This window comes from Mesoplodon mirus, assembly GCF_964341445.2.
Source record: "Mesoplodon mirus genome assembly, chromosome: 5".
NCBI classification, from domain to species: domain Eukaryota; kingdom Metazoa; phylum Chordata; class Mammalia; order Artiodactyla; family Ziphiidae; genus Mesoplodon; species Mesoplodon mirus.
Window position 1 is genome coordinate 153,671,325 of NC_138980.1, and position 22,694 is coordinate 153,694,018.

General features: G+C 39.8%; 1 protein-coding gene across 2 annotated transcripts in view; it reads right to left on the minus strand.

The window, feature by feature from the left end:
• WDR70 (WD repeat domain 70) overlaps nt 1-22,694 on the minus strand; it is a 315,980-nt gene that overhangs the window by 200,930 nt on the left and 92,356 nt on the right. For both annotated transcript variants that reach the window (XM_082623147.1, XM_082623146.1), the window contains exon 8: nt 20,525-20,678. In XM_082623147.1, coding sequence (XP_082479273.1) covers nt 20,525-20,678 — 154 coding nt within the window. The remainder of the gene's footprint in view (nt 1-20,524; nt 20,679-22,694) is intronic.

A 22,694-nucleotide genomic window follows, 5' to 3' on the forward strand; every position in this document is an offset into this window, starting at 1 on the left:
CATATATCCCCATATACCCTCCCTCTTGCATCTCCCTCCCACTCTCCCTATCCCACCCCTCTAGATGGTCACAAAGCACCAGCTGATCTCCCTGTGCTATGCAGCTACTTCCCAACAGCCATCTATTTTACATTTGGTAGTGTATATATGTCCATGCCACTCTCTCACTTCATCCTAGCTTCCCCTTCCGCCACCGTGTCCTCAAGTCTGTTCTCTATGTCTGCGTCTTTATTCCTGCCCTGCAAGTAGGTTCATCAGTACCGGTTTTTTAGATTCCATATATGTGCATTAGCATACTGTATTTGTTTTTATCTTTCTGACTTACTTCACTCTGTGTAACAGTCTCTAGGTCCAACCACCTCACTACAAATAACTCAATTTTGTTCCTTTTTATGGCTGAGTAATATTCCATTGTATACACATGCTACCTCTTCTTTATTCATTCATCTGTTGATGGACATTTAGGTTGCTTCCATGTCCTGGCTATTGTAAATAGTGCTTCAATGAACGTTGTGGCATGTATCTTTTTGAATTATGGTTTTCTCAGGGTATATGCCCAGTAGTGGGATTGCTGGGTCATATGGTAGGTTCTATTTTTGGTTTTTTAAGGAACCTCCATACCGTCCTCCATAGTGGCTGTATCAATTTACATTCCCACCAACAGTGCAAGAGGGTTCCCTTTTCTCCACACCATCTCCAGCATTTATTGTTTGTAGATTTTTGTGATGATGGCCATTCTGACCAATGTGAGGTGATACCTCATTGTAGTTTTGATTTGCATTTCTCTAATGATTAGTGATGCTGAGCATCCTTTCATGTGTTTCTTGGCAACCTGTATGTCTTCTGGAGAAATGTCTATTTAGGTCTTCTGCCCTTTTTTTTAAAATTTATTATTATTTTGTTAACATCTTTATTGGAGTGTAATTGCTTTACAACTGTGTGCTAGTTTCTGCTTTATAACAAAGCGAATCAGCTATACATAGACATATATCCCCATTATCTCTTCCCTCTTGCATCCCCCTCCCTCCCACCCTCCCTATCCCACCCCTTTAGGTGGTCACAAAGCACTGAGCAGATCTCCCTGTGCTATGCGGCTGCTTCCCACTAGCTATCTAGTTTACATTTGGTAGTATATGTTAAGTCCATGCCACTCTCTCACTTCATCCCAGCTTACCCTTCCCCCTCCCCGTGTCCTCAAGTCCATTCTCTAGTAGGTCTGTGCCTTTATTCCCGTCCTGCCCCTAAGTTCTTCAGAACTACTTTTTTTTTTTTTTTAGATTCCATATATATGTGTTAGCATATGGTATTTGTTTTTCTCTTTCTGACTTACTTCACTCTGTATGACAGACTCTAGGTCCATCCACCTCACTACAAATAACTCAATTTCGTTTCTTTTTATGGCTGAGTAATATTCCATTGTATATATGTGCCACATCTTCTTTATCCATTCATCTGTCAATGGACACTTAGGTTGCATCCATGTACTGGCTATTGTAAGTAGAGCTGCAATGAACATTGTGGTACATGACTCTTTTTGAGTTATGGTTTTCTTAGGGTATATGCCCAATAGTGGAATTGCTGTCTTCTGCCCATTTTTGGATTGGGTTGTTTGGGTGTTTTTGATATTGAGCTGCATAAGCTACTTGTATATTTTGGAGATTAATCCTTTGTCAGTTGCTTCATTTGCAAATACTTTCTCCCATTCGAAGGGTTGTCTTTTCATCTTGTTTATGGTTTCCTTTGCTGTTGAAAACTTTTTTTTTTTTTTTTTTTTTTTGTGCAGTACGCGGGCCTCTCACCATCGTGGCCTCTCCCATTGTGCAGCACAGGCTCCAGATGCGCAGGCTCAGCAGCCATGGCTCACGGGCCCAGCCGCTCTGCAGCATGCAGGATCTTCCTGGACCGGGGCACGAATCCGTGCCCCCTGCATTGGTAGGCAGACTCTCAACCACTGCGCCACCAGGGAAGCCCTGTGCAAAAGCTTTTAAGTTTCATTAGGTCACATTTGGTTATTTTTGTTTTTGCTTCCATTACTCTAGGAGGTGGGTCAAAAAGGATCTTGCTGTGATTTATGTCATAGACTGTTCTGCCTATGTTTTCCTCTAAGAGTTTGATAGTGTCTGGCCTTACATTTAGGTTTTTAATCCATTTTGAGTTTTTTTGTGTGTATGGTGTTAGGAAGCATTCTAATTTGATTCTTTTACATGTAGCTGTCCAGTGTTCCCAGCACCACTTATTGAAGAGGCTGAATTTTCTCCTTTGTGTATTCTTGCCTCCTTTGTCAAAGATAAAGTGACCGTATGTGTGTGGGTTTATCTCTGGGCTTTCCATCCTGTTTCAATGATCTTTATTCTGTTTTTGTGCCAGTAGCATACTGTCTTGATTACTGTAGCTTTGTAGTATAGTCTGAAGTCAGGGAGCCTGATTCCTCTGGCTCCGCAAAAACACTGCAATTAACACACTGTGATGTTGGTATAAAAACTGACATACATACCAAATCAATCGCAGAGTATATATTTCAAACATAAACACACACATACACACACACACAATTCCCTCCTAGGTAGCAAAGTAAGTTATAGTGGTCTCATACTGTAAGTCAGGTTCAGATGGGGCAGAAAAGAACCTAATATTTTTTAGTATAATAATGGCAAGGCCACTTATTCTGAAAGGGTCCAGCATAAAGCTAAACTAAAAGTAGTAAAATGTGCATATTTAAATGACTTAGAAGGAAAATAACTGTAGCTCTCTGGAAAGACTGAATTGGAACTGGAGTACCCACACATGGGCCTGGAGACCCATCTCTAGTCCCAGCTGCTCACAATGCCTCAAATAGTATCTGGCCAACTCCTGACATTCTGTTCATGTTAAAAAGGTACAAATAGGGACCAGAGATCTGGAATCTCTTCCTGCAGTAGGAAAGAATGGACCGAAGTACTGCCTGGAGGGACTAGATAGGAAGTTTGAGATTCCACTTTCCTCTCCCGAGCTCAAGACTTGTATATTCAACTATCAACTTGACTGACATTTTCATTTGCATGTCAGAAGCATTTCAAACATAATAGGCCCAATAGGGAAATCTTGATTCTTACTGCCCATTTCATTTGCAATAAACTTCTTTCCTAGTTGCTAAAGCTACAAACGTGGAAGTAAACCTTAAAGACTCTAGTAACCCCTAAACTCTCTTCTCTCTACCCACCCAGATTTAATCCACTAGCTAGTCCTATCAGTTCAACCCCAAACACATCAGAAATCTATCCACTTTTCTCCTTTTTCACTTCTACAACTCTTATATGAACCAACATTTTCTCGTGTCTCTACACCAGTTATTATGTACTGTGACAAGCCTGTGACTAGTCTCTCTACTTTTACTCTTGTGTAATGTGCTCCACAAAGCAATCAATAAAATAGAGACAAAAATTTAGAGGACAGACATATGGGCACCAAGGGGAGAAAGTGGAGGGGGGGGCGGGGATGAACTGGGAGATTGGGATTGACATGTACACACTAATATGTATAAAATAGATAACTAATAAGAACCTGCTGTATAAAAAAATAAAATAAAATACAAAAATAAAAAGAAAAAAAAATAAAGTTTAAGGTAACCCCCCCCAAAAAAGCAATCAATATCGTCCTTTAAAAATATACTTCTAAAAACGCCACTGCTTTTTATCCTCCACTGGCTTTCCAACATCCTTCCACAGTGTACAAAAGCTTACATCTTCCAGCCCCTGCTTCCTTTACAACCTCCCTAACTTTGTGCTCCTTCTTGCCCAGAATGCACACACCTCCCTGGTCTTCTTTCATTTCCTCCCATACATGTGACTCTTTCCCCACATCGGGGCCTTTCACATGCTTTTCCATCTGCTGGAAAGCTCTTTTTCCACTTTTAAGTGACTGGCTTCTTCTCACTCTTTCAATCTCAGCTTACGTGCCACTTATTCAAATGAGTATTGCCTGGCCCTCTATCTAAGTGAATATGGCCCATTCCATTCTTCTCTACCAGAGAACCTGTTCATTTCCTTGATAATAGTCACCACAATTCGTAGTGCTATATCTATTAACTTATTTGATTCTTGACCCTGTGTTAATGTTTTACATATTCATAAATAAACAAATAAGGATGGGAAAAAACCTAAAACAATATAAACTGAAACAAATGAACCCTACTGTATTTCAAATGAATAACAAATACACTGAAAGAATAAACAGCAGGTAATAACCTAAGTAACTATACACCCTGTAGTGGGTTGAACGGTGGCCCCCCCAAAAGATATGTCCACGTCCTAATCACTGGAACCTGTGAATGGACCTCATTTGGAAAAAGAATATTTTCAGATATAATTAGGCATCTCAAGATAAGGTCACTCTGAATTATCTGGGTCAGCCCTAAATTTGATAACAAGTATCCTCAAGTATCCTTATAAGAGACAGAAGGGGAGAAGACACAAAGAGGAAAGGCTCTGTGAAGATGGAAGCAGAACCTGGAGTTTCGCAGCCACAAGGATGCCTAGAGTCACCAAAGGCTAGAAGAGGCAAGGAATGATTCCTCCAGAGCCGTTGGTGGGAGCGTGGCCATGCCAATACCTTGATTTCAGACTTCTGGCCTCCAAAATTGTGGAAGAAAAAATTTCCGTTGTTTTAAGCTACCAGGTGTGTGGTTATCTGTTACAGTAGTCCTAGGAAACTACTAATATATACTCCCAGTCTAAAGACCAAAAGAACGGTAAATAAATACTGCATTCCAGTTAATACGTCTGCATCTTTTTTTTTGCAATGGTATGCGTTAACAATTCGGAAACTGCTTTCAATACAATGAAGATTTAAGCAATATTTGAGGAAATATGTTGAAGATCATGGGAATCGAGTTTCTCACTGTTGGAGAAGGGAGTAACTAAAGTGGAAAAGGGGAAGGCTAGAACGAACTTTGTGGTGTTTGACTGAAACTGGGGATATCAATATGAACTCATGGTTTTTAATAGGTATATGTAAATTTAAGGGTAAATGTACATTTGTAAATTATTCTCTAGCTTTATATGCTGCAAATGTCTAGAAACAATGACACCCCAGCAAACAGCACAGATACCCTGGTTTCTAAGTATCATTCTCCACTAAAGGAACCAGGGCTCCTTGGAGAAATGATTGTTTTGGGGGCTGATGTAGGAAAAGTACAAGATGAACACAGAATATTTGGTTATGCTAAAAAAATAAGAAGGTGTTGCAAAAATGACAGGGATATGCTAAAAAGATAAAATGTAGGTTGGAGAGGCTTCCACCAGCTAAACCTGGGACAATTAGGGCATCAAAATAAATAAAGTAATGGATTATAAACCACTGACTAAAATAAGAATCCTTGAATGCATATTAATATAATAAAGAAATAAATAAGAGAAAGCTCTTCCTTATAGAATACTAATAAATATAAGATAAATTATAGAGTTAGAAAAATCATCAGTTTGCAATCATGACAGTAATACCTGATTCAGACAAGAACCATCAATGGATGCTAACACTAATAGAGGAAAGTCTGATAATACACAGGGTAATTGCATGGTCTCAAAATCTCCCTGCAAATGGCTTAATAATGACAAAGAGATAATCGTAACTTTATAGTGAAGAAGAAATCTGGTAGGCTCCATCTTAACAAGTGATCCAAGTTTACATCATCAATACTGGGATGCAACTGACATCATGTACTTTCTGATATGAGGAAGTAAGGAGGGTACAATATCATTTGTGGGTCAATCTTTCTAGAAATGCGTACCCTGACTCTAATTATGAGAAAAAACAGGCAAAATCAAATTCTACATTTTACAAAACAACTGGCTTACAGTCTTCAAAAATATCAAAGTGAAAAAAAGGGGGGGCGGGGCAGAGGAACTATTCCGAATTAAAGGAGACAAAAAGGCATGATGATTGAACTGGGGAGAAAATAATTAGGGACAAGATCATTAAGATAACTGATGAAACTATCAACTATGGATTAAATAGTATTTTATCAACATTAAATTCATGGTTATATAAAAAAATGTAATGTTATTAGGAACACCACACTAAAGAATTTAAGAGCAAAGGAGCATGATGTTTGCAACTTGTTTTCAAAAGTTGGGGGAAATTAAACACACATACATAATTTTTATGTATGTGCATATACATATGCGTGTGAGTGTCTGGGGGGTGTATAAGTGAGGTGGGAGGAAAGGAGGGAGAGGGGAGGGAGAGTGTATATTAGTCGAGGGAGGAAGGGAGGAAGAGATGAGGGGGAGATAAAGCAATGGGGTGAAATGTTAGCAATTGGTAAATCTGAAAAAGGGGTATAAAGAAGCTGTGTACTGATTTTACAACTTTTCTGTAAATTTGAAATTACATGAAAATAAATACTTAAAAAAATACATTCTGGCTGCTCTGTGAAGAAAACTCTGCTGCAAAAACAAAAGAGGAATTAAGAGGGTCAACTGGGAAGATATTGATGTGGTTCATGTGAAAACTGACAGTGGCCTGGACTAGGGAACAGCAAGAAAGTGTTCAGAAGTGAGAAGATTTGGGATACATTTTAAAGACAGAGACAATAGGATTCCCTAAAGAATTGGATCTGGGCTATAATAACAGATGAAGCCAATGCCTGTGATCTGAGCAGCTGTGTGAATGGGGTGACTGTATAAATACATGTCATTCTTTCTGGCCATGGAGAACATGAACCTCATTCTGTGTTTAGGGAATTCACCCCAAAAATGACTCTTCATAGAAGACAGAGGCTACCTCTCATAGAGAAGCAAAAAGTCAGATGCCAACTTTGCCAGCCTCCCTTACAGATACGACACAGGAAATGCAATTGAGCTCCAGCCACAACATTCATTTTGAGCTGTGACTCAAAGACAATGAGGATATCCTCTTTCGATCTCAGTCCATTCAGGCTGCTACAACAAAAATACCATAAACTGAGTGGCTTATAAACAACAAACACTTATTTCTCATAGTGCTGGAGGCTGGGAAGTTCAAGATCAAGGCAGTTTTAGTGTCCGAACTTCCTAATTCACAGATGTGGTCTTTCTGCTCTAACCTCACATGGTGAAGGGGAAAGAGAAGTTTCTCTGTCCACTTTCATAAGGGCACTAAACCCATTCATGAGAGTCCTGCCTTCATGACCTAATCACCACCTAAAGGCACCACCTCCTAGTAACATCACGTTGGGGTTAGGATTTCAACATATGAACTTGGGGGAGACACAACATTCAGACCTGAGGACTCTCCTTAAGGACAGCAGTACTGCATCTCCTGCAGGACAGAGTTCCCTGCTCTTCAGTAGCAGTGGTACAAGCTGTGACATTCAATGTCTGGCAGTGACCATCACGATTTTATCAGCAAACCAGGTTTGTAGCATGGTTTGGGGGCATTGTTCCTGCATTTCACATCAAGTGTCATTCACCCCTTCCAGCATTCTCATTACACATAAATCAAGGAGAGTAAGCTTCTGCTGCAAGAACAGGTACTAAAATCCTCGCTCATAATATTTATCAGGGAACTGCAGTGAATTAAAATATATTTTGCAGGAGGTTCCAGTTTCACTCCAGGTGGAATATACACATTCCATCCTATCACTCCATCTGATTACAATAAGTTCTGAACAAAATTTTAAAAGTTACTGCCAGAAGACACTGAATAGTAGATAAGATCAAGCAAAAAGGATACAGAACCCAGGTCCCAAGGAGCAGTGACGTGATGAGTTTCCTGGGGGGATGTTTTTTGCCTTCTCACTTCCCAACATAGGCTCTGGGGCAGCCCACATTGACAACTGAGAGCAAGAGCAGATAGACAGGGTTCCAAGAAAAGGTTGCAATCTCCAGAGGGTAGGGGTGGTGGGTAGGGAGAGTGGTGAAGGACCTGGGAGACAAAGCTCTTGTGACCTGGCCTACCCTATGCCAGGCAAACACAAGGAACAAAGCTGCCGGTCTCCCCTCAGTGCTGGTACCAGAAATGGAAGTAGCCTTTACAGGCCAAAGAACTACTGACTGCCTCCTTTTCACACCAGGCAAGCAGTGGCTCTGAGGTGGCACTTCTCATCCTCCCAACCAGCTGCAGGGGCCCTGTGAGGCGATTACAGCAGATGACTGCCAGCAACAAAACAGTAACTGCCCTCTCCCTGGTGACAGGAGAAGCCCTTCGGGGAGGATATCTATTGGCTCTCCTGACCTTACACCAGGGAAAGGCCAGCAACAAAGAGTCAAGGCGTCTCCTCCCCTGATCCAAAAGCAGCAAGGACAGCAACCTCAATGGGGTAGAACATTTCTGATGTTCCATGCCCTCTACTAGGCCAACATTAGCAACAAAGTAAGCCTAAGCCTCCCAACCATACAGTAGCATTTGTAGGACAGAAACCTTCTGATACTCTATGCTTTACATTGGGATAATGCCAACACAGACTAGCAGCACTCTCTTTTCCCACCAACTCAAAGAAGCAGCTGCTGAGGGATAGGTAAAACTTGATTTCCCCATCCCATTCCAGCTTTGCCCAGAGGCACACCCAGTTATCGGAACTGCTACATAGCACAAAAAGAGTAAGTCTCTGGTTTTCCAGCAAGAACACCAGAACAGAAAACTTCTGAAAACAGAGGGTAAGGGGAAAATTATGGGCTTAAGGAATAAGAAAGCTAGAGAAAAATATCATCTAAATCTGTACAAAAAGTCCTGAGCTCACTCCTGAGGCACATATATGTAAAATCTGTCAGAATCAACTGAAGGAAAGCACTGAGATCTCAAGATGGTGCAGACTACGATCAAGGTTCCACACAGACTCCTGGGTAACACACACATGAGACAAACCAGAATAGCATACAAAGGCATAAAGGCTTTGGAAATTAAACCAATACTGGAAGTAAAAACAGCTCACAGAAGTCAGGTCAAGATATACAGTCTAAAACTAATCAGACTGACTGTCAGCTTAAAAGAAACCACATATTCACATAAGGAAAAACACCTCTAGCATTCTCCAGAAGTTTAAGACAGGAGTCAGAATCTCATAACACAGTATTCAAAATGTCAAGGATACAATCCAAAATTTAACATACAAAGAACCAGGAAAATCTAATCAGCTCTCAAGAAATAAGACAAAAGATGCCAACCACAAAATGACCCAAATGTTAGAATTCTCAGAAAACTACTTTAAATCAGTGTTTACAATCATGATACAAAAAGGGAAAGCAAACACTTTTGAAACAAATGCAAAGATAGACATGCTCAGCAAAGAAAAACAGACTAATTTTTTAAAATGGTTGTACTGAAAAATACAATAATGGAAATTAAAAATTCACTGGAGGGGCCCAATAGTAGAATGGAAACGTCAGAGGACAGAGTCAGTGAACTTGAAGACAGGTCAATAGAAATAATTCAATCTAAACCATAGGAAGAAAAAAGAATAGGGAAAAAATGAGCAGAGTCAATAATATTAGACAATATCAAAAGATTTAGCATTCATGTTATATAAGATTCAGAAAGAGAAGATAGGTGCAAAAAATTTTTGAAGAAATAATGGCTAAAAATTTCCCCAAAGTGGTGAAAAATGTAAACTTACAGATCTAAGAACCTCAGTGAATGCCCAACAAAATGAACTGAAAACAAAAAACAAACTAATGAAAGCCAGAAGACAGTGGAACAACACTTTTAAAGTACTGAGAGAAAAATACTGTCAAGTTAACTGTACAGAAAATGTACTTCAGAAGTGAAGTTGAAATACAGACACTCTAAGATGAAAGAAAACTAAGAGAACTAATTCACATGGAAAATAAGGATAACAAAAAATTTCAAGAATCATTTTATTATTTCAAGAATATGTATTATTATTTTATTCTTATTATTTTATTATTTCAAAAAATATTAATTTAAGAATAATCATGAGGGGCTTCCCTGGTGACGCAGTGGTTGAGAGTTCGCCTGCCAATGCAGGGGACGCGGGTTCGTGCCCCGGTCCGGGAGGATCCCGCATGCCACGGAGCGGCTGGGCCCGTGAGCCATAGCCACTGAACCTGTGCGTCCGGAGCCTGTGCTCCGCAACGGAAGAGGCCATGGCAGCGAGAGGCCCACGTACCGAAAAAAAAAAAGAATAATCATGAGGACCTTCCTGGTGGCGCAGTGGTTAAGAATCCTCCTGCCAACGCAGGGGACACGGGTTCAAGCCCTGGTCCGGGAAGATCCCACATGCCACAAAGCAACTAAGCCCATGTGCCACAGCTACTGAGCCTGTGCTCTAGAGCTCGCGAGCCACAACTACTGAGCCCACATGCCACAACTACTGAAGCTCGCGTGCCTAGAGTCCGTGTTCTGCAATCAGAGAAGCCAATGCAATGAGAAGCCTGTGCACCGCAATGAAGAGTAGCCCCCCACTTGCCACAACTAGAGAAAGCCTGCACGCAGCAATGAAGACCCAATGCACCCAAAAATAAATAAATTAATTTTAAAAAATAATCATGAAAAGGAACAAAGTTGAAGGATTCACACTTTCCAATTGCAAAATTATCTACATGTCAATGTTAATAGCAGCTTTATTCATAAAGCTTTGTAGGTAAAATATGTTTTGCCAATGGAACAGATGTACAGTGAGAGGGAAAGGGGGAAGTAAAGAAGACATTTCAAGAAGGAGAGAATAATCAACTGTGTCAAACACTGCTGAGAGTTACAGTATTATGAGAACTGACCACCAGATATGAATGGCATGATGGGTGGGCGCCATGAACAGATAAGTGAGTTAGGTTCCCCTCAATTCTGTGCACCTAAGGTATTAAAAGATAGTAATTAAACTGGCTCATAGAGTAAAATCATAGGACTGTCAGGGATCCCATTAAGCTCTTTCCAAAATAGAAATTTGCCAGTCTTTGCTTATTTAAGAAAAAACAAAGAATTTCTAATACCAAGCAGTAAATAGGTACCTGATCTAGTTTCACCCCATTAAATATCTGCCTCTGGGAAAACAGCTCATGATTTGCAACAGCAGGAACACCCCAATAACCCCAAGATATGCCCTACCTTCAAGGACTTAGATCCTAAACTGCCTTGGCTTCCTCAATCTTGCACACTACTCCACACCTTCATTCTCCCGCTCTGCTTAGCTCAGCTCCACCTCCACTGACATCTCCGCCTGGTCTCTTAATCTACTGTGGAGCCTGCTTACCTCCCAGTCAATTCCTAGTTTACCATCTTCCTCTCCCGCTCCCAGACTCAGGGATTCACCCATTCTCAGCACAATGGGTGCTGCTCAGTCCAGTTCTTAGAATCCCACTTCCTATGCTTTGACATAACAACAACCTCAAAACTGGCCCAGCCCATACAGGTCTGGAAGGCAGGCTCCAGAAAACAGGTCTTCTATTGATATTTGTTGATTAGAGGTGAAATAGCATCTTGAAATATAAAGGATAGTTCTAAGAGGACCAAAAGAAGATGATCTCTATTACATAGAACACTATGATAAAATGTGGTCACCTTAGTTGTTGAATACACAGAATATGAACACAAATAGTAAGTTAAACTGAAGAAATCTAAAAGACTATGAATCTTGTTTCTTGTTTGTAAAGACAAGAGTATGACAAAGGCAATGGGAATGTTAAGTACCCTTGTGTTAAAACAGTGACGAAAATTAATCATAACAAAAAATGAAGTTCAACTAAGGATTCTTAAATGGAACTAAACAGATTCAGTACCACGGCTAACATTAGTGGAAAATTTTTTAAAGTGACACCTATTAAAGAAGAGTCAGTGACTAAAACACTTTTTCATCAAATAAACTAGGTTTTCTCTCTTTCTCCTTTATCTAAACATAGGCAGGCACCCCTGGAAAAAAAATTTTTTTTCCCTCCTTTATTTAACAGCCTTAACTGGAAAGAGCCTAGTAGAAAGAATGAGACATCTATTTGTTTCTCATAATATGCTAAACTTTGCATACAGAGAGGACATTATCAAACCGTGATGACTATTGGTTTCCTCTAACACACACGTGCACGCACACACACACACACACACAGAGGTATGCTGATCAACACCTGTCAGTCCATACCCTTGTGGCAGCCTCATGACAAAAGCTGTAAAATAGCTGCCTCACCGCAGCACCATTTGTAGTCACTGAATGAAGTGAGGCTCTGTGATCCACAAGAATGAAAGTACCCATGTCCTTGGCATGGTGAGCTAACTAACAGAAGCAACTCCTATGAAGAGATGAAGTGCATCAGGGAATATACCTTGAGCCTTAATCCAAAAGTTCTTCTTAACCAAAGTCTATTCATGGGCTTTCAGTAATCACCAAACTTCCTGAAGTTGCCAGCAAGATTTTGTGTCTGTATATTTTGCTGGAGAAAACGTTCATAGCTTGATTTTGGGAGGTAGCAAACTTCTTCTCTAATGGACTACATAGTAACTATTTTAGGCTTTCTGGGACACATGGTCATTGAGGCAACTACCCAAATTCTACCACTGTAAGCACAAAAGTAGTCATAGACAATAGTAAATGAATGGGCGTGGCTGTGTTTCAGTAAAACTTTTATTTACAAAAAACAGGTTGCAGGCTGGATTTGGACCACAGGCTATAGCCTGCTGACCCCTGTTGTAATCCATCACACTCTTAGTCATTTACTTCTAGGAATCAAGGACTCTGAAGTCCAAATCTTTCTAATTCCTGAGCATTTTAAAAAACCATTTGAAGATATCAAAGAGATCGATTCATTCTTCTTTGATCTACTCAACTCCAATGACCTCTTCTAAGATATTTCAGCAGCCCCAACTATGGCTAACTCTGTCCACAGATGGTTCCTTTTCTGAAATCAAGAACTTTCTTTTCAACATCCTAAATTTCAACCAATCACTCAGCGTAAACCTGAGTGTCCTTTTATAATGCACAACTTTTATTATGGAATAACCCCCTCCTCCTCATCATTGTACTCCATTCAAACACCTCGGGCTAATGAATAGACTCAGGGATATCATACGAATATGCCGAATGACTATCTACAAATTTAGATTTGTAGATAATTCTTCCAGCAATTTTCCTCTCACGCCATCAATAGCTATTCTAAGCCTTCACTGTCCTACATAAGGCCTCATCCCAACACCTCCTAACACAAAACTAGGAAATAACCCTGTGACTACACAGTGATACCTTCAACTGCCTATCTAAGGCTCACCACCTATAAACGTACCTGCACATGAGCCCATCCTTATCCCTCCATTCCCAGTGTAAATAAATTCCCTCCTCCCACTCAAAGCTAATTCCTGCTCTTATGTTTGATCTCTGTCACTACCACCTCCTCAGGGACTTTCATAATTACTTAGTCTGTTTGGTATTTGCAGAAACGTGTTACTTTTCTATTGCTGTGTAACAAATTACCACAAACTTAGGGGTTTAAAACAACTCCAATTTATTAGCTAACAGTTTTGGGAGTTAGAAGTCCAGTCACAATCCAGAAGTCTGAATTTTCTGCTCAGGGTCTCATAGACTAAAATCAGGATGTCGGTAGGGCTTCCGTCTGGAGGCTCTGGGGAAGCATTTGTTTCCAAGTTCATTCAGGTTGCTGGCTGGCAGAATCCAGCTTCCTGTGGATGCAGGACTAAGATGCCTATTTCATTGTATCTGTCAGCTAGGGGCTGCTCTCAGCATCTAGAAGCTGTGTCCTTGCCACATGGATTCCTTCACCTTCAAAGCCAGTAAATGAAAACCTTTCTCTTGTTGAATCTGAATTAGGCAAAGACATGCCCCCAAATCTTTGCAAAAACAATCTCTTCTTGACATATACACACTACCATATATAAAATAGATAACTAATAAGGACCTACTATATAACACAGGGAACTCTACTCAATACTCTGTAATGGCCTATATGGGAAAAGAATCTAAAAAAGAGTGGATATATGTATATGTGCAACTGATTCACTTTGTTGTACACCTGAAACTAACACATTGTAAGTCAACTATACTCCAATAAAAATTTAAAAAAAAAAAGAATAAGGGAAAAAGAAATCCCTTCTCTAACCATAGCCCTTGCTGAAATGGCTAAGAAATAACCTCCTTAAGCTTCCTAGAGCTCACCTGCTTTGTTTGAGAAAATCTGTGAGGCACATGCTTCATTTCTTGAAAGAGTCTTTAGTGTGACTGAATATTCTGACCTTTTGATCTTTCTGAGGTTTTAGCAAAAGGTTATATAGCCACACTTTCAGAAGCAATTTCTTCACTTTAACATTCTTTGCCATGTGGATAGGTTCAAAATTAACTAAATCATCTAGTATTCATTACTTTTTAACAAGACTTCTCTCAGTTTACCTTTTTTCTCTCATATTTTATTATAAGTAGCAAGAAGAAACCAGGCAGTACTTTCAACATTTTGCTTGGAAATCTCCTTGGCTATAGCTATGCACCCAACTTCATCACTCAGGTTCTGCTTGCATCTTCAAAGCCTTGAACAGAGAATCCCCCTTGAGTCAAATCCCTCGAATTTTAAAATCCTTTTTTGCCAGGAAGAGCCCAATCCCTTTTAAGGGCTCATCTGATTAGGCAGGATGCACTGAAGATAATCTTCCTTTCTTTTTTTTTTTTTTTGCGGTACGCGGGCTTCTCACTGTTGTGGCCTCTCCTGTTGCGGAGCACAGGCTCCGGACGCGCAGGCTCAGCGGCCATGGCTCACGGGCCCAGCCGCTCCGCGGCATGTGGGATCTTCCCAGACCGGGGCACGAACCCGTGTCCCCTGCATCGGCAGGTGGACTCAACCACTGTGTCACCAGGGAAGCCCTAATCTTCCTTTCTTAAAGACAACTGTGCCAGACAATATAACCTCATCACAGAAGTATCTCATCATAGTCACTGGTCACATCCACACTCAAGGGGAGGGGCAGGGAATCTTGGGTGCCTTCTTAGAATTCTTCCTACAAGGACTGTGTGTGTAGCAATTCTGAAATTACTTTCTATGGACTATACCATTGAAGAAATGAGAAAATATACTGGTGATGCTGGAGGCCAAGTTTCTCACTGGAGAAGTGAAATACAAATATGGAATGGGGAAAGGCTAGGAAGTTGCATTAGAATTGGATATATCAGGGTGAACTCATGATTTTTTAATATATTTTGTTTATTTTTTGATTGGTTGGTTTATCCTCCCAGCCCCAGCTCTGTCTTCTGAAATAGTCTAGAAGCATTAACACCTCAGCAGCAATGAACATATCCAGTGCCCAGATGTTGATTTGTAAATAGAATTCCCTATTCAAAAGAGCCATGGAATGCTAGAGAAATCAGAACAGAAAAGTACAAGGTGAGCCAGGAACTTTTGTTGTGCCAGAATGTAAGAAAGTACCCCCCAAATGACGGGGATATGTCAAAAGGATAGAAACCAGTGTTATGGAGTTTCTATTAGATAAAAAGCTCTGGAAATATTCAGAAACTGCAAAGAAACACAATGTACTTTAAATCACTGCATTTTTTAGAGTTTATATTTGCAGTTAAAACCATCAGTTACAAATGCTTAAGGAAATAAAAATATACCTAGAACTCACAGTTTACAATATTTTACTCCTAAGAAACAATATTTACCATTAAAAGGACATGACTAAAATATTTCTTCTCCAAATAGTAAGGGCAATTTTCTCGAGTGGCTGGATATCAGAATAACTACATGTACTATTCAAATATAAATACAGCATTTGAAAATACCTTTTCCCCAGAATTCCTTATAAAGCTTCTAATCTCCATAATTAAAGTACACTCACAGAGAGATGGCCCACTAAAATATTCAAGAATTCTGGTGTCCCCTGAGCCTGTCCCCTCCCACTTTAGCCAAGTAATTATGAAATAAATGGCACAGAACTGTTTTAATGTTGAAAAAGAAAAAGGCTGAAGGCAAAGTATATGTCTAAGAGTTTAAAGTAATAGAGAAAAACACTCTCTGGGACTTCCCTGGGGGTCCAGTGGTTAAGACTCCGCACTTCCACTGCAGGGGGCGCAGGTTTGATCCGTGGTAGAGAACTAAGATCCCACATGCCACAGGGCGCGGTCAAAAAAAAAAAGAACAGAAAAAAAAGAAAAACACTCTCTGATTGGAAGTAATGTACTAACATTCTCATTTAGAATAAATAAGTTTTAGATGACAATATAACTACAGTTTTTAAAGCATGCTTTTGAATGGTTTAAGGGTTGATTCCTGTTTATCCTTGTCCTACTTTCCTAATGACTTAAACCTGAAGAAGTAAGGTCCCATTTTCCCAGATAATATAACCAATAAATCCCAGGAACCCCAGATCAGTGACCTTCATATTCTAAAGACACAGCAGAACCTGATTTTCAAAGGATATCTTATAGAGAACTCCAACAGTTCTCCAATAAAACAGACAAAATTGGAACTTCTCTGGCTGAAGGAGGAGGCCCGCTGCCCCTCACTCACACTCTAAGGCCTCTCATTCCACCCCACTACAGGCCCTGAGGCACTGGCGTACAATCCCAAGACTGCAGAACATGTAAAATGTGGCTCCAAACAATAAATGATGTAAAGGTTCTGGTGTGATCAGAAAAAAATCTTTTTCAGATGCATAAAGGAAAAAATACAGAAATTGACATCTTAATAGTGATTGTATTTGGGTAGTAGAATTATTTTTTCTTTTTTTATTTTCCAAATTTTTAACAGTCAATAAGAATTACTGTTAGAAACCCAATAAACCATTTTTTAAAGGTATAAATATAAATACTCTCCCTGTAATGCATTGTGTTGCAGTATGTAACAGAAAAAAAAAAATTCAGGGACTTCCCTGGTGGCACAGTGGTTAATAATCCGCCTGCCAATGCAGGGGACACGGGTTCGAGCCCTGGTCCGGGAAGATCCCACATGCTGTGGAGCAACTAAGCCCACATGCCACAACTACTGAAGCTCGCGTGCCTAGAACCCATGCTCTGCAACAAGAGAAGCCATCACAAAGAGAAGCTCTTGCACCGCAACAAAGAGTTGCCCCTGCTCGCTGCAACTAGAGAAAGCCCATGTGCAGCAATGAAGACCCAGCGCAGCCAAATATAAAATAAATTTATAAAAAAAAAAAAAAAAATTCAGTACCACTATAGGTACACATTAAAAAGAAATATACACATACACACAAAGACACAAAGATTAGAGATAAAAATCTAATGATATAACAATTTAATAATCTAATTAGAAAGGCCTGTTTATGTTTGAAGTACATAATATTTTATCATAATAGATCAGATATATTTAATAGTTTCCTTTAATGTCCTACTTGTTGAACTTTCCAGTAAAGCCACAAGTTAATAATTACTCTTGGAATCAGAAAAGAAGCTTAGAAATTAAGAAAAAGTGTCCCATGAAATCTGCTTCTTTCAAATAATAATTCTTGCATTTCTAAAACCCATCACTCAAGCCAAAGACTACAATTAAGTTACAAGTAATGTTTCCTAAACAAATAGTTAATTATATTTGCTTCTGGAAAATGGAGAGAGTAAATATTAACCATGATTTTGAAATCAAAGTAGAGATGATATTAGACAAGATTGGGAGAGTTCTAATATTTAGTTACAATCTATATAGTTGTTTTTTGCATATTGGTAATTAACTTAATATTTTAATTTACTACATTTCTACATAGATTTGTTTATACACCCTCGTCCTACTTTCCCAATAATCTTACTATATGTAATATATATTTCTGAAATAAATATATATATATTTCTGAAACTGCAGAAACAGCCAGATACAGAACCAACCAGATTTCTTTCTTCTTGAAATTTTCTTGGCTAAAACCTAAATCCACAAAGTCTTAGTCTTTTTATAATGCAAGAAGCCCTGAGCGGCTGAAATCATTAAGAGCTTAGAAACTGGCAAAAACTTCTCTTCTTCATGTTATTTAAGCAAAATTGTCTATGGTAACCATAAACTAAAAAAGAATAAGTTCAGTAAGAGCTTTTAAAGCTTTCCTTTCCACAAACCCATTGTTTAAATAAAGTTTTAGATTCCCAAAGGCTTCAAATAAAACAGATAAAAACAGAACTATTTGAGTTTAAGATAGAGAGATTGATCTGGAGCCCTATCTGCTTTATTTCCTTATCACCATCACCCTCAAAACAACATCTTTGGTGGAATCCTTAGGCAATGGCTTTAAGATGAGGAGAGAGAAACTCTAGTGGAATACGTGGGGGAAAAGAAACACTATTCAAGCCACCACTACAATATAATTGCATATAGCATTACGTTTAAATTATATTTGAATGCTGTCTGAATCATCTAACACACACTGGACACTCAATAAACAGTCAGTAAACAAAAGGAAAGGCATGAGACTGTGATCCTCATTAGGATTAAGAGGCATTTCACTAGGCTTCAGCAGAGGGCAGTTTGGAACACACTGTATTAATTTATTCCAATAGCTCAATTGGAGCACCTAAAATAGATTACAGTCAATTCTCATTACTCACAGTAGTTATGGTCTACAAAGTTCTGCAAACACTGAATTATCAAATACAGGATTAGATTACTGCAAGTCTCTGGTCACATTTTTGTCAACCAATCAATACATAACTTTGTTTTATGTATGTTTGTGTTTAAGGACATCTTTTATTTAACATATATAGTTGAGTCATTAACAATGAACTCACAGCCAACAGCACTATAACTTTTCCTTGAATGAAGTTTATCTAACACATGTATTTTCTCTATAAGGCACATCAAAGACTTCCTTGAACTTAGGTAACACTTGACAGGACTACAGCAATTCAGTCCTGGGGGCCATTTTAAACAGCAAGATCACCAACCAAAAGCACAAAAATAAGAAAAATGTAGCACTAAATAGACCTCCAAAAGGACACTTGATTACAGCATGAGAACTGAAAGAAGAAGGTGGAGCATCGCCTTGATCAAATGCTTTTTTGCCACTCTGCCAGATGCATGTCTGAAAATTACCATGAAAGGGCTGTGAGTATTGATTTTGGGGTTACAAAAAAGTTTTAGCAAGTAGGTGAGCTTGCAAATACAGAAATCACAAATAATGAGGATCGAGTGTATTTTCTTAGACAATCAAATCTCATGTAAGATGTTGACTTAGGCACAACCCAAAGGTACTAGAAGAAGGTACTAGATAGGAGGGGAAGAGAGAGTGAAAATCAGAATTCAAATGAAGGCTCAAAATTCTACATCAGCCATATGCACTGACACTTTAACATATCTTTAAATCGTTTTTATTGATGTATAGGAGAGATTTACTTAGAGAAATATTACAACATATAAAAACTACATAAAGTCTTAATTTCCACTCATACAGTGGTAGACTTGATATAATGCATAATAAAAACCTTTTAAAATCCAGAATGCACAAAGTGCTGCACAGTGTGGTCACTAAATTAAAAATTGCATTATTGTTCCCAATCCATCATCCCTCCCTGTATCCACAACCTCTGACATGTGGTACTACAGTTCCTCTTACTAGAGACCAGATGTTATTCATGGTCATGTGATTTGCTTTGGTCAGTGGAATGTTCGTGGACATGATATGAGCAATGGCTTGAAATATGCTTTCAGAGTTGGAGTTTCCTTCTTGTATTTCTGCCATCACCATAAGAAAAACATGCCCTCAGGTAGTCTGTTGGTACAAGGAGGAACAGAGTCACACGGGACAAGCCTACACTCTATCTGCAGCTTGGAGCCAAGCCCAGGCAAGAGCAGCCAACCCATATATATGTTAGCAATTATAAATAAGCCATTAAGTTTCATAGCATTATTGGGACTACAGTTAATTGATATTTAATATACATTAATTTAAAAATATCATTATACCACTAAAATCCTTTACATAAAAAGATTGATGGGACCCTCTTTCATTCTTGTCCTAAAGCCTAGTACATAGTAGGTTTGTGGTAGACTGTATTTCACAAGATGGCTGCATTCGTATCTCCCAACCACTTTGATACTTTACAATGTGATCTTGCCATTCACCCACCAAATGGTGAAGTCTATCTCCTCTCTCCCCGAATTTGGGCTGGTCCTATGATGCTGTGTAAGACTCAATACCAGACCTTAAGGAATGTGAAGTTCCCATGTTCATCCTTCATGGAACCTAGTCACCAAGCAGCAAGTTAAACCACACTAAGTGTTTACCACACTGTGAGAAAGCCCAAACTAGACACGTGGAAGGAGAAAGGGGGCAGGGTTGGAGGGAGAGAACGTGTGTGTGTGTGTGTGTGTGCGGGTGTGTATGTGAGAGAGAGAGAGAGAAAGAGAGAGAGAGAGAGAGAAGGGGCAGGGGAAAGAGGAAGAGAGAAAGAAATGCCACTGGTGAGAGCACCAGCTGTAAACCATCAGAGTGAGGCCATTTTGGACTTTACAACTATCCTAGTGCCCCAGCGGACACTATGAAGCAGAAGAACTTCCTGGTCAATGCACAAAATTGCAAGAAATAATAAATTATTTTTAAGACGTTAACTTTTGGGGTAAATTACGGCTGCACCAACAAGCTGTTAGTAAATGTGTACTGAATTAATTAAATTCACTAAAATACTCTGTGTCATACTTACCTTGGTGTTGGCCATATCTACAATATACTGGTCTCCCTTTATACACTCCATTACTTCAAAACCATCTCTGTCAATCACTTTGGCCTGAGAGCTTCCAGATACAACAAGAATCATGTCTCCTGTGTTACTGTACTGCAATGACTTGATCTGATGGCTATGGAAAAAAAAAAAAAAGACAATCTGGTAAGACACTGAGCATGTTTATACTTTCACTTATTAAGCACTGTCAGAAAAACAGTCACACAACTCCACAAATTGTTAATTCTACAAAATCAGGAACATCAACCTCAAATGGGCCCTCAACACCAGTGCCTACCCTGTTAAGCTCTCCTCCCACTCTCCATAGCAATCTATTAAAATCTTCTCTACTCGCCTTAAATCTTCAACCCAAGCTACTCCCCCTCTATAGCTGTTGATTCTTCCTGCTTTCCCAGAGAAACATATAAGAACTGCCTCAACATCCTCTGATTACTGTTATAAACATATCTGCTTCTGAATGCCTCTCTTGCTTCTTCCTTTTGATTACAACAGTGAAAATGAACCTCTTCCTGCCCCAGGCATATCTACTACCTATATTCTGGATCCCACCCCTTTCCAGTCTCCTCAGTAACTTCTGACTACTCTCCCTCTCTCTCCTCCCCTTCACAGCTAAGCTATCTAAACAAGTTTTCATCTCCCTCCTTATTTCTCTAGCACTGTAGTATCCTTTCCACCCTCACCACCCCACTGAAAGTGATCTTGCCACGTGGCTGTAGTGAATGCTTCGGTGTGCCACCCGGATCGATCCTTTCAGGACTGAAGTACTCATTCCCCCAAGCTTCCAGGATTTGGCCTGCTGGTGGCTTAAAACTAAACTAAACCCTCAGGAATTTCCTTGAGTCACAGAGAACTCCCTCATCCAAGGTTATGTTACCATCCCAAAGCATCCCACAGTCAATGACTGGTCAATGTGCAGTAAAATGGTCCAGCCCTCTGTTTCAATCGGGAATATCTCAGAAGGGTTATTCCAGCTTCAGACCTCCCTGTGGGAATCAGCTGAGGCTGCTGTTGCAACTACCTGGCAATTCAGTTCCTCCATCTTCCTAATGCTGTTTCCCTGCACCTTCTCTCCTAGGGGTTGATCCCAGAAGCACTCCTCAACAAACCTCCTACATGCAAATCCTGAAGCTTCGAAATGTTTTGGGGGAACCTAACCTGAGAGCCTTGGTAGCAAAAGTAGACCTATGAAGTCCGCTCCAGTGGTGTCAGTCACTGACTGGTTAGCAATGAGGACCCCATCACTGGTGGTACATAGTCCCTGATAAGCTGCAGCAGCACAAATGCAACTGCTAAAACTGTTGGTCAAAGGGAAGGCACTGGCTGGTGCAACACTTCAGGCATTTGAAAGGTACAGGAAAGGAAGTAATTGAAAGGACTATGGAACTGGGTAGCTATTGCTAGGGGCAGTCAGCGCAAAAAAGAAAGACAATGAAAGGCTGAAGATGATTAATCACCAATTAAAGACTACAGACTGAAAGTCGGAGGGCCCATTTAGCAGCATATAAAGACAGGGTTATTGCTCTCTGTCAGGTGAGTACTATGCAGTCACTGATCCCCTAAAGCAGGTGTTTCTACTTCTATTAGGAAGGAAGACCAAAAGCAGTTGACATTCATATGTCAATCAACAGCAGCATGTATTTACATGCTTGAACCAGGGCTATGTTAATTTTCTAGTCCATTGTCTTAAAATAGTCCCAAGGGACCTGGACAATCCAAAGAAATTCATGCTGGTCCATGATCTCCATGACAGCATGTTAACTATGTCAGGTGAGCAAAATGTCTAAACTACATTGGTTAGAAACACTCTCTCCAGGAGATGAGAGATAAAACCTAGAAAAGATCAGGAGACTGAGAAAAGGAGATGTGGGGAAGATCCACATAGACAGACATATGAAAGTGGACACCAAAAATGAAGCTCTTTGTATCACATGTTAACCCCAGAGAGCATCAACCTTAAAAGAGGCAATGAACAACCATGCAAAGTTAGTTGGCCAGTTCAGTTGACATTAGCTAGCTTTTGCCATCGTCCACTCCACTCTTAATGCAATAGGCTCATAAATGAAACAGTGGTGCTAGCAGGGATGGAAGTTATGCATGGGAATGACAACAGCTCTCCAAAGGTGACCTAACT